The 16327-nt window shown below is 38.7% G+C and overlaps 2 protein-coding genes across 6 annotated transcripts in view; one reads left to right on the plus strand and one right to left on the minus strand.

Moving 5' to 3' along the window:
- Window positions 1-7354, minus strand: part of fkbp10a (FKBP prolyl isomerase 10a) — a 367658-nt gene extending 360304 nt beyond the window's left edge. For all 5 annotated transcript variants that reach the window (XM_089122621.1, XM_089122620.1, XM_089122623.1 and 2 more), the window contains exon 1: window positions 6905-7354. In XM_089122621.1, coding sequence (XP_088978747.1) covers window positions 6905-7089 — 185 coding nt within the window. In that variant the 5' untranslated portion in view covers window positions 7090-7354. The remainder of the gene's footprint in view (window positions 1-6904) is intronic.
- Window positions 7355-7694: 340 nt separating this feature from the next.
- p3h4 (prolyl 3-hydroxylase family member 4 (inactive)) overlaps window positions 7695-16327 on the plus strand; it is a 91185-nt gene continuing 82552 nt past the window's right edge. Inside the window, exon 1 of the mRNA XM_089122625.1 lies at window positions 7695-8302. Coding sequence (XP_088978751.1) covers window positions 7844-8302 — 459 coding nt within the window. The 5' untranslated portion in view covers window positions 7695-7843. The remainder of the gene's footprint in view (window positions 8303-16327) is intronic.

Below are 16327 nucleotides of genomic sequence, written 5' to 3' on the forward strand. Positions count from 1 at the left end.
AGACTGAATTAAATACATAGGATATCCATTCTGATTGCTTACAATTAATGCATATGTTGTTTTGACAACTGAATTAATGAGACACATCTGGCTGCGCAAGACAAGCATCACCACAGCATTTTACAAAGTCATCAACAACTGGACCATGACAAGTTTACATTTTTTCGAAGTTTTAAAGACTCTCTGATCAATTTTCTCCTCCCAGAGTAGGTTTTTCTAATGTGTCGACAGTTGATGGGAACTCCGTTTCCACAACGATTACGTATTTCTGGTTTTTGTGAAAAAGGTCTATAGGCTCAGGACAGTTTCGAACACTACTTTGCTTGTGACGACGGAAACAGTCGCCACTTATCATGGGATGGGGTATGTGTATGACCGTCAATATTTACTGGAATTGCGGCCATACAGCGACTTCGGGTTAGTAAACAAAAGTGTCCAGGAGTGTCTAAATAGCCTCGGAGTGCTATGCCGGCAAGTGCCAGCGGCCGAGAGATCAGCGGACTCGCCTACCAACACAAGCCGACAGAGAAGGAAGAGGAGGCGGTGCGACCGAAGGCGGAAGCGCGGCTGTCGGGGAGGATTAACAACTAGGCTAAAAGCTAACCCCCACAGAACACCGCTTCCATCTATCTTTCTCTCAAATGTCCGCTCGCTGGATGGAAAAATGGATCACCTGGAGCTGGAATTAACCTCAAAACAAGAGCTTAGAAATTGCTGTGTTTTTATCCTGACAGAGACATGGCTAAATCCATCGATCCCGGAAAACGCTGTTAGCATGGAAGGATTCGCTACATTTTGAGCCAACAGGAGCCGTAAATCCCGAGGGGGTGGCTTATGCATTTACACAAACAACAACTGGGGTAAAAATGCTAGGACAGTTTTAACTCACTGCTCATCGGATATTGAGTTTTTGATTGTAGTTTGCAGGCCTGTCTACCTACCCAGGGAGTTTAGCTGTGTTATCATCACTGCTGTTTACGTGCCTCCCAGTGCTAACACGAAGGTGGCTATGTCTGTTCTCTACCAGTCCATCAGTGAGTTGCAATCCACTTATACTGAGGGTATCTTCATTGTGGCTGGGGATTTCAACCAGGCCAACATGAAAACAGTTTTTCCACACTACCACCAGCATGTGGATTTTGCAACTAGGGGACAGAGCATATTGGATAAGGCGTATACAAACATCAAAGGTGCTTTCAGAGCAGCCCCCCGCCCCCAACTTGGCTCGTCAGACCATCTATCCGTTATGCTAATTCCCGCATACAAGCCCCTGCTCATCAGAGAGAAACCTATAGTGAGGCAGATGAGAGTATGGCCAGAGGGGGCAATGGAGGTACTTCAGGACTGCTTTGACTGCTCTGACTGGGACATGTTTAGGACGGCTGCCACTTATGGCGGTCATACGAACATTGATGAGTATGCCATGTCGGTGTCAGCCTACATTAGCAAATGTACGGATGATGTTAGTGTCATGAAGACCATCATTACCCGAGCCAATCAGAAACCCTGGGTTACTGCAGAAGTACGTAAGATGCTAAAAGCACGGAACGCTGCCTTCAAGTCTGGCGATGCAGAGGGGGTGAGAACAGCAAGAGCCAACCTGAACCGTGCCATCAGGCTGGCAAAGCGTTCACACAGTAAGAAAATCGAGGATTTGTTCCATGACTCAACCAACACCAGCAACATGTGGAAAGGCATAAAAGCTATCACTAACCACAAGGTAACACCTCCATTAGGGGGGGGAGACTGACATTGACCTTCTCAATGAGCTAAATAGTTTCTTTGCGAGGTTTGAGGCACTAAACAGCACTCGCGCAGAAAAGGCAGTTCCTCTTCAGCAGGAAAAAGCACTCTGCCTGGACATAGCTGATGTACGGAAGTCTCTGAGGAGGGTAAACACCCGGAAAGCCCCAGGCCCTGATAACATCTTGGGGCGAGTGCTCAAGGATTGTGCAGACCAGCTAGCTGGTGTTCTGACGGACATTTTTAACATCTCGCTAGACCAAGCCATAGTGCCAACGTGCTTAAAGTCTGCCATCATCATCCCAGTGCCAAAAAAATCTCGGATGACCTCATTAAACGATTACCGGCCCATCGCACTGACTTCCATTATAATGAAGTGCTTCGAACGGCTAGTTAAAGACTACATCATCTCCAGACTCCCTTTCATGTTTGATCCCTTCCAGTTTGCCTACCGGCCAAATCGATGCACTGCGGATGCCATCTCCTCCGTCCTGCACTTGAGTCTTGCGCACTTGAAGAAGAAGAACACGCATGTTAGGCTGTTGTTCCTGGACTTCAGTTCAGCTTTTAATTCCATCATTCCTCAACATCTGGTAGAAAAACTGGGACCTATAGGTTTCAACACACCCTTGCGAAATTGGCTGCTTGATTTCCTCACTGACAGACCTCAATCAGTGAGGGTCGGACAGAACACCTCCAGTGTCATTACTCTCAGTACGGGCTCCCCTCAGGGCTGCGTCCTGAGTCCTCTGTTGTTCACCCTGATGACACATGACTGCGTTCCTAGGCATGCCACAATTTACATCGTGAAATTTGCAGATGACACAACAGTGGTAGGCCTATTTAAAGATGACAACGATTTGGCCTACAGAGAGGAGGTGGAGCAGTTGGTGGGCTGGTGCAGTGATAACAGTCTGATCCTGAACGTTGACAAGACCAAAGAACTCATTGTCGACTTCAGGAAGAACCAGCCCAGCCATGTGTCACTACTCATTAACAACATACACGTGGAGGTGGTTGGTACCATAAAGTTTCTGGGTGCGTTCATTACTAACGATCTCACCTGGTCTGTAAACACTGCATCATTGGTGAAGAGGGCACAGCAGCGAATGTACTTCCTACGGAGGATGAGAGGAGCTCATCTGCCCCCACCTGTCCTCACCACTTTCTATAGAAGCACCATAGAGAGCATCTTGACCAGCTGCATCTCAGTGTGGTGTGGAGGCTGCAGTGCCTCTGACTGGAAGGATGTTGGAAGGGTGGTGAGAACGGCAGAGAGAATCATCGGAGTCTCTCTCCCCTCCATTCAGGACATTGCAGAGAACCGCTGTGTAGCTCGGGCCAGGAAAATCTGCAGGGACCCCTATCATCCCCTGTACAGTCTATTTAGTTTACTGCCCTCCGGAAGGAGGTTCCGCAGTATGCGGTGTCGGACCTCCAGGTTTTATAACAGCTTTGTCCCCCAAGCCATCAGACTGATAAATAAGTTGTCTTATACTTTGACTGCTGTCAGATATGGAGCTAGATACTTTGATAGTAAATTATTTAGGGGATGAACATTTACTTATGCTGCATTGAAACTGCTAAAAACTGTGGCCTATGCAAACGAAATTTCGTTCTGTATACACTTGTTGTATTATGAATGACAATAAAGTCTGTCAAGTCAAGTCAAGTCAACTATATTTTTTTTATTAAAAAAATGTATTTAATGTAATAAACAAGTACACTATTATATAATTAAAGTATATTTTTGTTGACATTAATTGCTTGTCAGTATATTTGGAAGTACACTTTTACCATATTTCAAAAATAACTGTCACCGTCCCACAGGTGGGACGTTTGCCACTATATTTTTAAAACAATAATATCTTAGTAAATACCTTAAATAATATTGACAAACTATATATCATTTGAAAGCTTACAATCTCTAGTTTCCATATTTGGTGACTGATTTTCAAAATATATTACAGAGGAGTCATAATTTATCAATATAAAACAAGAATATTTTCATACTCATAAGGCGTGTTCAGACCTTTATTTTAAAATAGCAGTAAACATGAAAAATCATGAAAAAATGGTAGAAACCTCAGTTTGTTTTCATGCCAAAAGTTCAAAAGATAGAATCCATTCAATTATTTTGGAAAAAAAAGGTCTGAAAAGTTTGAAATATCAAGAAAAAAATAATAAATTCACCATTTGTGACGTGGCAGCTAGCTATGACTTACATGCGTGTTCTTTGTATGTGTTTCTTAGAGGTTCAATTCATATCAAAATCTGCCAAACTTCCCATACTACTTCTGAATAGGATCTCTACTTCAGAAATTGTATGAAAATTGTGAAAATAATGGTTCATATCACTCAAAACACGAATGGAAATGCAGGCGCCCTTATATGGGCAGTAATGGAGTCTGATTGTGCCCTAGTGAAAAAGTTTGGTACTGCGCTCAAACAAAATCTTACTGAAAGCTCATTTTTTGAGATATCAACCTAAAATTTGAAACACAACTTGTTCAGATTTTTGGCTTTGATTTTTCTGCCGTTTTAGAGTAGCCCAGGTTTTGAAAATATATATTTTATGTAAAATATGAATAATTAATATTTTTGCATTGTACATTTCCATAAACTCAAACCTCTATAACTTTTTTTCTGTTTCACTTTCTTAATTTATTTCACTTCTACAAAAATCTGCCAAATGTCTTCTTTAAAACAAGACCAATCATATGTCTATATTCCAAAGCATTCTTGAATTACAACCATTTAAGTTCGAAATGTGCATTTTCATGTCTATTCAAAAAAGGGGGGGTGACAGTTAACAGGTTAAAGGTGGAATGCCTAAGATTTTATGCCGCTAGAGGGCGCTACATTCAAAACAACAACAACGGCTTTGCTTGATGACGACGTGGAGGAACGCGGAATGATGGGAACTGTTGTTTTCAACTCCACCGTGGATAAATCAGTCAGACGGGAATCGAAAATTAGTTGTCATGGATGAGGTAAAGTTCGATTTCTATAAATGTTGCGTTTAATGACATGCTTGTTTTCATTAAACTGAAATAACCGCAAGAAAAATCTGGTTTAAAAGTAAATTAGTTATCACAGATGTTACAGTACGAGTCACTGGACGAAGTGACTTATTTTTGTCTCAAATCGTTGCTAATGGATCCTGACTTCGCCCTATGCTGCAATATGGATTTAGTTTTGCATTCATTTACAGAAATCAGCTGCTTGAATACAAAAGCTGATGTTATTAGATTTTTCAGTTGAGATTCTCAATTCATTCAGTGAACGGATGCTCTGAGGTAAAGTTTTCAGAATGCAGACTCAGCAACGATTGTATTTAATTGTACAGTTGTAACGGCCACCTAAAGTTGAGAAGTGTTGGTGACATGTTAATACGCCTTTAAGATAGCTACGTCTATTGCGTACGTTATTGTATGCGTGCTGTTAATGTGAGCGCGCACGCACGCTCAGTAGAGTGAAGACGGTTGTGAAGAGAGATGACCGCTCTATCGCTGGCTGTTATTTTGTTGTATTGTGTTTTGCTTCCACTTTGTTTTTGTGACGTTTTGCAGTGTTAATTTCCCTGTTGGCATCTTTCAACATGTATGTGAACAGTGTGCCTAACTAGGGAAGGGCCGCAATAAATCACTCGTGGAGCTAACGTTACCAGTTCGTTTCCACTGTTTTTTTTCCTTGTCTTCATCTGGGCAGATTTAAAACTCTTGCAGACGTTACAAAGTACAATAACATAGAACAGACATTATCTTCCTTTCATGTCATTAAACATAACAATATTGCTGGCCATACACTGATGAGAAAATGCGTGTCCGGTGTGCGATAACGTTACCTGGAGTTGTCCTAGACGCGACGCGGAGCTTCTCGTCCGGTGTGCGACCCCCTTTACAGCCAGCAGTTCACATTCCGAGAAAAACTGAAAAGAATAATTGTGCTCCCTTCCATAACAAATGCGCGAAACAAGCTGAAGTTTGTTGCTTGATAGACGCTAACGCACAACTAGAACTACCGCATTTGTCCAGGACTACACGTAGCCTAGTACGAGCGGAAACCGAGGTAACGTGGATATGACGCGATTGACTGGCGACTCCCAGCTCACCCCTGCTCACACGCCCCGTTTCCTTGGTTAAAATATAAATTTTCTCGCGATTTAAACATTGTTTGAAACATTTGGAATATTGTAAGTTATCATCTTAACTAAATATATAACATTGGCCTTGTGATTTTGGGATATTTTAATGCAAAAATCTTAGGTATTCCACCTGTAATATCAACTAATAGCATTTAATTTGAGATTAATCTGTGATACATTTGAAATCAATTACATATAATATGCATTAAGTTTGTTGAAAACATTACACTTAATTCACTTAAGTGTATTGTTGACTGACATTAAAGTATATTTTAGTTCACATTAATTGAGTCATTATATTGTGTAGTGCACTTTAACTGTATTTTAAATACACTGGAAACAATTGTGAGAGTGTATGTAAAGTTCTATTAAAGTACCAATTAAGTTGTTCCAAAAAATCACTCTTAATTGCAACTTATTACACTTTATTTCAACTTAATATGTGATATATTTGAAATAAATTACATTTAATGTGCATTCAGTGCCCCGAAAAAATTCTATTTAAAGTCACACTTAAGTGCATTCATTTAAAGTGTATTATTTTAGTAATAAGTACACTTTATAAAAGTACACTAAAGTGCACTTTTTTCACATGACTATAGTCAATGCCCCCAGTACTAGCACTATACACTAAACAGTTTTTTAGAGATAAAACTCTTTACATTCGATTATCACGAAAACAAATCTCAGAGAACGATTGACTAGGTACTGATGTTTTATTAGAAAAAAGGTTCATTGTTCGCCGAAGTTCTCCTTTAAACATTGACAAGCATCCTATGCCATCAATGGCAGCCACATCAGCGGCAGTTGTGCAAGCAGATGTTGACCGGAAGAGCACAATATGAGAGAGAGATGAGTTTGGAAGTTTGATGTGCATGTGGGATATTTAGAAAATGAATTATAAGTTTAAAAAAATGAAAAACCCAGATGAAATATGACCGAATCATTAAAACTAGCTTAGTGTGCTCTAACTCCAAAGTTTTAGGAATTTTAGCATATGCTCACTTCACTTACCTCGAGTCAAACTTCCGTCCATCCTCGAATGTGCCGTTATACTGATACCGAATATAGTCTCCGACCTGAACCTCTCTCGAACAGTGTATTGGTATCAAGTATCGATCAATAATCACATCTTCTAACTGGCCATATAAAACATGTATGAGAGTGAGGGAAAAAACGAGAATTGGTATTATCGCCATTTAATGTAAGAAGATCGATGAGAAGCGGCAGCGTCGTTCTTTGTTTTAATCGATTAGCGTATTCTGCAAGGGAAACTGACGCCAAGATAAACCCTCCGTTTTATAATTACAGCAAAATGTGAAAAATTATAATTAGTTATTCGAATAGCGTCATGTAGATGTCATACTAAAACTTGTGAAATTCTGTACAAACACGCCGGAAAAAAAGTTGATGTTCAGTCTGTGGGCTACTGTAGCCTACTGCGTGTCAGAATCCATAGAAGTGCAGCAACAACCACGCGGTCCTAAACTCCATCCGATCACTCACTCCCAGCAGTTTCACACACAGTACACCCAAGTGTCTCTTTTCTGGCTACGCTGTATTTCTTTCAGATTAAGGTCATTTTAATAGACTGACCTTTAAATTATAAATTAATGATCCAACCACTAGCTATTAGGCTATAAATTAATAATAATTTATTATTAAATTATAAAAATATATAAAAATATAAGTAGGAAAAGAAGGCCTATAAAAATAAGTAGGAAAAAATTGCGGAAGGGACACCCACTAGCTGGGTACTTAAAATCGACGGGCTTTCAGACCCAGAAAACAGTCCTTCAGGTCAGAGCAGACCAGAATTTGAGAGGCATGCAGAGTTTTCCACCAAACTCTTTCAACCCCAGAGAGCCACAGATTATACGTGGAGCCTGACATGAATCTCCGCTCGTGCTCGTTAGACAGGGATCGGCACAGTTTACACTGAGGAACAAAACCATGGGCCAAACAAAACTACTATGTTTATTCGTGTTTTTCAGTACTGGATATTCTCATTTCTCTACTGTGGAGGCTCAGTATGAAAAATACAACTTCAAAAGCTTTCCACCGAACGACCTCATGCCACTGGATTCTGCGTACGGACACTCGTTAGAGATGTACTCTTCTCAGGACTGGAAACAGAGTGTTAAATATCTGAAGCTAAGCCTTCGGCTTCATCGGCTGCTGAAAGACAGCGAATCGTATTGCTGTCAGAACTGCAGCGCTGTGTGGCAGGAATATGAGAACAGCACGGACACTACGCTCTTGGTCATGGGACACATCATAAGGCGAGCCGCATGTCTAAAAATGTGCAAAACAAACTTCCCTGTGTTTTCCCAATCATATCCTAAACCAGAGACGTTGGGTGCTTTTGAACAGAGGATACCCTACCGGTACCTTCAGTATGTCTATTACCAGGTAAGATTTATTTTTATTTCAAGACTGCACTGTAATTAAATGTAAGTAAACGGGTGAGAGCGTTTTTCTGGATAAAAACATTCTTGGATCAGAATGGCGAAGACCCCCATACTGAGATATTTAAGTTTTCTCATTGTGGGAAAAAGCATTTTATGTGATTGACCAGATTTTAGCAATAACATTGATAACTGATGGATCCTTTATGATAATAGCTATGTTGTGGTACAACTGGGCATACAGTGCAATGCAAATAGTAATCATAACATAAAGTGAGAAGTAATAGTAAACATTTTTGTCAATAAAATAAACAAATAGTTTACAGCAAATACAAATTGTAATGAATACTAGTATAATTATATAAAAATATTGATAAAAGTAGTTTATTAATAATGCTATAGTAGCAATAGAATAATAGCAATAGAATAAGACATTTCAACAACAGAATATACACACACAAAAAATAAGTTAAATAGTGACATATATTTAATATGTAGCTCTTTTTGTTAAATTTCAGTTTTATTTATCAGTAATGGGCTAGCCATTATAAGTAGCTTCAGTCAAACATACAGCAGGATACAATGTTAAAATAGCCTAAATATAAAGTTATGAAACTTTACTTTGCCCTCAGCCAAAACTATTTACCAGGGAACCATTTATAGATTAATGAGACCAAGGATAAACACAAATTATTCGAATTATATCTCATGTTTAACCTCTAGACTAGAGACATCCGAGCCAGCGGCAACCGTCAGAAGCACTGGCCGAGGTACGGCTCTTCCAGGCGGGGTAAACGAGCGCTGGGCGGGGGCGCAGCTTACAATTCCGAAAACTTCAGATAACGTTTTAAATAGGCGCTATCTTTATAAACAAACCACATATTTGAGCATTAAACAACTACATTGTCGACTGAAAAACTATTAAAACTACATTTCGTGACACAATAACAGTAGTATTTAACCTCTAAAATTAAATCATGACCAAATAGAACCAAAAACAAACGTTCAGTCTTGCTTGTGAAAGGTACTTCCTCGAAAGCTGCTTTCAGTTGTGTGGCGGTTTGTCCAGCTCCAAACAGCGCACAAAACAGGCATTTTTCTCAATTCCCGGTATGAGAGGTATGGGAAAGTTGCTCTCCCCAATATGGCGGCGCCGTTGACGTACGCTCCAGCGCCAGCGGCCAATAGGGCTTCTTCTTCTTCTTCTTTAAGAGTTTAGCAGTCGGATGGCAAACCAACTTAAGGTGCATTTACCGCCACCTACCGGACTGGAGTGTGATCATCGAGGATAGTCAGAGGGATGTACACTTATACCTATAGTATAAACATTCAAATATTAAATACGGTAAAACAACCCTGTATTTTTGAGAAACTTTATCACTTGGTTTTTAATACTTTTGGATGTATTTCCTAATATATTAACTAAAGTGAGTGTTTTCCCTTCTTTATGGAGGATTGATGTTAAACAATTACGCTCTTCCTTGTAATTACTGCACTCTATCAGGACATGTTCAGCTGTTTCTGGCTGACTGCAAAATTCACAGGCTCCTGTATGATGTTTCCCTATAATGAACAACGATTTATTGAGACCTGAATGGCCAATCCTTAAACGCGTTAGCACTGCCTCTTCTCTCCGGCTTCCATCCCTAGACCTCCTCCCTCCCACATTTCTTTGCACACAGAAAAGATGTCTGCCAGTGTCGTTACTATCCCCCTGCTCTTGCCACATATCATTCATTTTACTCTGAATAATAGCTTTCCCCTCAGCTTTGCACAGCGGAACACTGATGTCAATCACCTCTAACTTCAGGGCCTGTTTAGCTAGAGTATCCGCCTCTTCATTTCCCTCAACACCTACATGGGCTGGAACCCAGACAAACTGAACACAGACATCTTTGTTATGTATCTTTCTGATGTAATTTATGATATATTTTGTATAATATATCTAGTCTGCATGACTTTCCTGTTTTAATGCTCAATAACGCAGCTTGACTGTCTGAGGCAATTACAGCTCTGTTTATGCCTCCAATGTAATTCATATGCAACCAGTTAAGAGCTAAATCAATGGCAGTTAGTTCAACAGTATACTGCAAGATAATCAGAAGTTCTCCTTTTCATTTTGATATTATACTGTGGTATATTCACTGCCGCTCCTGTTCTGCCATTGCTGGGGTCTTTAGACCCATCGGTATATATTACAAGATGCTCTTCAAACCGCTCAAAATATTTTTGAACAATGATCCCTTCTGGTGTACCTCTACTTTCCATTTTCAGTGCCTGTTGTATCTGTAAATCCACTACTGGCATAATAAATATCCACGGAGGTATAGATGGACTTGGTACTGTCGAACTGAACTTAAACTGTGTCAGGCCTACATTTTGAGCTTTAATATCCCCAATCCACCCAAAACTATTGTAAACAGACTCCTGATGTTCCCAACAATCCTACAATACAGCTTTTGCTGGGTGCCCACAGCTATGACCCTGGAGATTGACCCAGTATGTATACATTAGCTTAACTCTCCTTAATCGTAACGGGAGTTCTCCAGTTTCAACTTGCAAAGCTGCAACAGGAGACGACCTAAAAGCTCCACAGCAAATACGCAATCCTTGTGATTGTTCTCTGTCCAACTTAATCAAATGACTTTCAGAAGCTCCCATATATGCTAGACAGCCATAATCAAGGGAAGACCTCATGAGGGCCTGGTAAATCCTTAATAATGCTCCCCTTGCAGCTCCCCAGTTCTGACCAGATAAACACCTCAACAAATTATTACCTTTTTTACATTTGTTTTGAACATACTCTATGTGCTGTTTCCAGGTAAGTTTCTCATCAAATATAACTCCCAAAAACCTCACAGCACTTACTTGTTCCAACTTTTGCTCATAAAGTTTCAGTGTAATGTCTTTATGTCGTCTTGAAAAACATATAACTTGGGTCTTAGCAACAGACATCCTGAAGCCCCACTTATTAGCCCATTCCTCACTCTAAAAAATGATGTGTTGGATTTACTTAAAAATATATATGCACCATTTTTGCATCATACTTTTTAAGTAATCCCAACTTGGAATAATTTTACTTAAAATTAACAAGAAAATCTTTGTTATGTACTTAATTATTTGAGTTCACGCAACATTCTTTACTTAAAAATGTATGCATCACGTTACATATATTTTTAAGTAAAGAATGTCACGTGAACTAAAATATTTAAGTTTATTTTATGTAAAATTATTCCAAGTTAAAAATTTACTTAATTAAATGATTACGGATTACTTAAAAAGTATGACGCAAAAATGGTGCATATATCTTTTAAGTAAATCCAACACAGTGCAGGCCATGTGAGATCAAAACAAATCTTAGTTCTGTTTACTTAACATTTAAGCTCATTTATATATAAAAATAAGACAATTAAATCAGTTGAACCAACCATTTTAACTTATTTTAGATCTTCAGCTTACATGTCTTAAAATTAATTAAACATGCAAATCACACACAATAAAGCCTTTCACTTTATTATTTATTTTTTACCCAAAACTTTTAAATTGCATCTTAAAATATATTAAAATAGAAAATAGTTGTTAAAATAATAATAATAATAGTCACAATATTACAGTTTTTTCTTGGATCAAAGAAATGAAGGCTTGGTGGGCAGAAGATATATAGGCCTATATATATATATATATATATATATATATATATATATATATATTTAAAATCAATAAAAAACTATTAAATGTAACAAATTAGTCCATTATAAAATGCCTAAATTTGTCTATAAATATCTATTAATTTAAACAAAACAGAAGTTAATTAATGACTTTTGTCCAGAGGTTTTGAACGAATCTCTTCAAAAACATTTTAACAGTAACTACTGCAAAACAGTAAAGATCTACAATCTTTATTTGAAGCTAAACTTTTGTTTAAAGGGTATTTACTTATTTTGATAATAATTTTGAAGGTTTAATTTACTGAATTGTCGCTGTCATTTAGGAATAATATTGTGCTAGAATCAAGATTGCCATTATTTAATGATAAATTGTGCACACGGAGCTGTAGGCAATGTGTTTTTGAATGTAATATTTATGTTAACGTTACCAAGCTAACCCGCGCCCAAAGCCCCCTTCCCCGCGATCCATGTATAGATAGAGAATATGGGAATTTGTAAATATGCAAGGTACATTTGTTTTATCCAAAAACAACTCGCTAATAAAGTAGGCCTATAATTTAGGCTATCCGTGGGGGAGAAATTAAGCGCCGTCCGAATTGGTAACCGAACGCGTCAAACACGTCGCGTCTAGTTAGATGCTTGAATCTTCCGCAGCCCGCTCAAGTTCAAATTTTTCTACCGAGGAAGACGTTCGCGGCAAACGAGTCACCCAATTCGCGACGCCCGGCGCGAATGATGCGTCTTCGCGTCTTTGCATTGACTATGAATGTAATCTGCTATCGCAAATAATTAAATTCACGTTCTGTGTGAACACATCATTAATGCATAAGCCAACATCATGGTCATATCTTTTGAAAAAACACAATATACTCTTCAAATACTCGCGTGCAAAACACTTATTCCATTCATTAACATGTAGACTACAAACGTTTACATTCGTAAGTAACACGTTTCTAATTGTTGATGCAAAATTTGTAGCAATTCTGAAATTCAGTTAAAAGTAAATTTCTTGACCAAAAATGCAATAAATGATCATGTGTAGGCCTAAGTACAAAAAATAAGCTTACCTCTTCTCAACGTCTTCACATGTGCTGTGAAATAAAATGGCTTAAAATTTTTGTCTGGAAAGGCATCAAGGGAAATTGCATATCACGTGGCTAATATAGTACTTAAAATGATATGCTAGATTTACTTAATTTTGACATGTTGACATGCCTTATGTATTTTTCATTTTATTTATACATACATTTAAGTGCACCTATAACTTATATGTTTGTGTTACACACACTATATATGTTAAGTAAACGTTGAAAAGTTATGAATACTTAATTTTTTATGTTTGATCCAATTACTTTTATAAGTAATGGTTGTTCGGCCAACTAATCGTTTTTTAGACAATTGCACCCTGCATCTTCTTTTCCAGGTACTTCAGATTACGCCCCCGAGCCCAAAGGGCCCCATCATCTGCATATAAAGACTTGCCTATGCTTCTATCAATTTGATCAAAAATGTCATTTATCATAATATTAAAAAGTATTGGACTACAGATGCTACCTTGCGGTGTACCATTCTCCACAGCATACATACTAGAATAATCCGTGCCAACTCTGACTTCAATTTCTCTTCCAAATAAAAATTCAAGAACCCAGTTATAAAGCTTACCTCCAATACCCAATTTCTCAAGCTTCATCAACAATCCCTCCTTCCACAACATATCGTAAGCTTTCTCTATATCAAAAAACACAGCCACCATAAATTCTTTATTTGTTTGAGCTTTCCTCACCTCTGACTCCAAACATATGATTGCATCCATCGTATTTCTTCCCTTACGAAAACCACTTTGAAAAGGACAGAACAAGCTTTTACTTTCCATATAATATGTCAGCCTATCTGTTACTATTTTCTCCATTGTTTTTTCTTGCTGTGATGTAAGCGCGATTGGCAGTGGCGGTTCTACTTTGAATTACACCCAGGGCGAGACCCCCTTCGAGCCCCCCCCCCCCCCCCCTTAATAGCATATTATAGGCTACTGTAAAAATTCATAAATAAAGTTGATTTTAGTTGATCATTATGAAAAGTATTAGATAATATGGTGACCAAAACCATCACATACACAGAATCTTGTTCAAAAAGCCTAATACACAGTGAAATCAATTCACCAAGTTAAATAACATTAAAGATTTGTTTTAAAGGAGTGTCTTTCATTTTACCTACTAAACTTAAAAAAAGGTTAACACACAAAAAAGGGTTTTATATAAAGATAAACCTCATATTTCAGCATTTAAATCATCTCTATAAAAAGAATGAGTCAATAAAGATACATTCCTGACATTTATAATGCACAGTAGCTTATCTTTTATTATTAATAGTAAAATTCGTACCGATTTTCCCATGGCTGTCGTTGCTATAGAACCATGCACTCATTACACTGCTCTACACAACGACAAAGCAGTTTTAGTAGCTAATGTATTTCCACCACAGAAAAACGCTTGCTGTAGCTCTGCTAAAAGATTTATTTACGGAGAAGAGAAAAAGGTGCACGTGCACTCCCATACTGAAAAGTTTATGAGCGCGCTTCCCGTGAGCGCATAATGAGCGCGCTTCCCGTGAGCGCATAATGAGCGCGCTTCCCGTGCGCCTATTTGAAACATAGAGGATTTGAAATAACGACCTCGAGCGCGCAAAAGACGCGATACGTGAACTCATCAGGAGATCCCCTTGACATCGCTTCTGCGCACGCCACCTTCTCAGCAAGCAGGGCGCCATTGCCAATAATTGAATCGAAATGATACAAAATAGAAAAACTTCGCGGCACAGAGTATTTTTTTTTAACTGCTCGTCCCGCCCCCCACGTGACAAGAAGAAATGCCGCCCCGGGCGACTGCCCGGTTCGCCCGTGCCTAGAACCGCTACTGGCGATTGGCCTGTAATTAAAAGGGTCGGTTGCACTCTTACCAGGCTTCACTGGCACTATGACTGCCTGTTTCCACACACAAGGAATCCTTTCCGTTTCCCACACCAGATTGAAAAGTTTTAGGACAACATTAAGGGACCTTTCACTTAAATGTCCGAGCATAGAATAGCAAATACCATCCTTGCCAGGCGTAGATTGCTTCCCATTACAGATAGTTTTCTTTAACTCAAAAAGTGAAAAAGGCATATCAATACCCCAATTTGAAACTTTCTTCTGAACATTAACTTCTGGAGTTTCAGCTAAAGTCTCCTCTCTATAACACTTGGCAGTGTCTAACAAGTTCTCAGAACTGTGTACTTTAACTAGAGTCTCCACCAATAACTCTGCTTTTTCTTTATTACTAACAGCAGTCTGCCCATTACAAACCAGAACAGGCATAGAGTAATTCCTTTTTACACCATTCATTTTCCTAATGACTCCCCATACATCTGACAGCTTAGTTTCTCTACCGATAGTATTACAATACTCCCTCCAGCAAGACCTTTTAGCAGCTCTAATAGTTCTTCTAACAGCTGCCTGCGCTCTTTTATACTGTACCAAAGCCTCAAATGTATGACTCTTCCTTATTTGCTCAAATGCTTTACTTCTTTCTTTAATTGCAGCACTACACTGCTCATTCCACCATGGTACAGACTTTTTAAGTATTCTTCCACTAGCCTTTGGAATTGAGATCTCAGCTGCCTGATGAATAGCAGATACAAGTTCAGAGTTTAGTAATTTCACATCATTCAAACACCTTAACTCCTCACACTGCCTATCAGTTAAAACTTGAAATAATTCCCAATTGGCTTTATTTAACTTCCATCTCGGTACCCGTATTTCATCTTCTTTAGTTACATCAGTTCCAATTGTTACAATTATAGGGAAGTGATCACTACCCATTGGCGAATCACTTAACACCTCCCAGGATGTGATACCTGCCATTCCACTCGATACAAATGTTAAATCCAAAGAACTCTCTGTATTTCTACAACAGTCATATCTTGTACCTCTTCCATCATTAACACAAACCATCGAATTCAATTCAAGAAATTCCTCAATAATCACACCATTTGCATCTGTATTCAAACTTCCCCATAATACATTATGAGAATTAAAATCACCACACCACACTACCTTTCCTTGAATCTGTCCACTTACAGCACCTAAATCCTCAATACTCAACCTTTTAATTGGATTATAAAAGTTAACCACTGAAATTTGATCATTACCTGTCCAAATTTTAACAACTACTGATTCATGCTCCCGCCCTATATTTTTAACTTTGTACCTCAAGCCATCTTGAACAAATGTTGCTACTCCCCCGCCTTGTCTATCATTCCTATCATTTCTTATTGTTGTGTATCCTTGTATAATAAAATCCAACTGAGGCTTAAGCCACGTTTCC

The sequence above is a fragment of the Pimephales promelas genome, chromosome 18 (genome assembly GCF_988280905.1).
Source record: "Pimephales promelas chromosome 18, fPimPro1.hap1.1, whole genome shotgun sequence".
Classification (NCBI taxonomy): domain Eukaryota; kingdom Metazoa; phylum Chordata; class Actinopteri; order Cypriniformes; family Leuciscidae; genus Pimephales; species Pimephales promelas.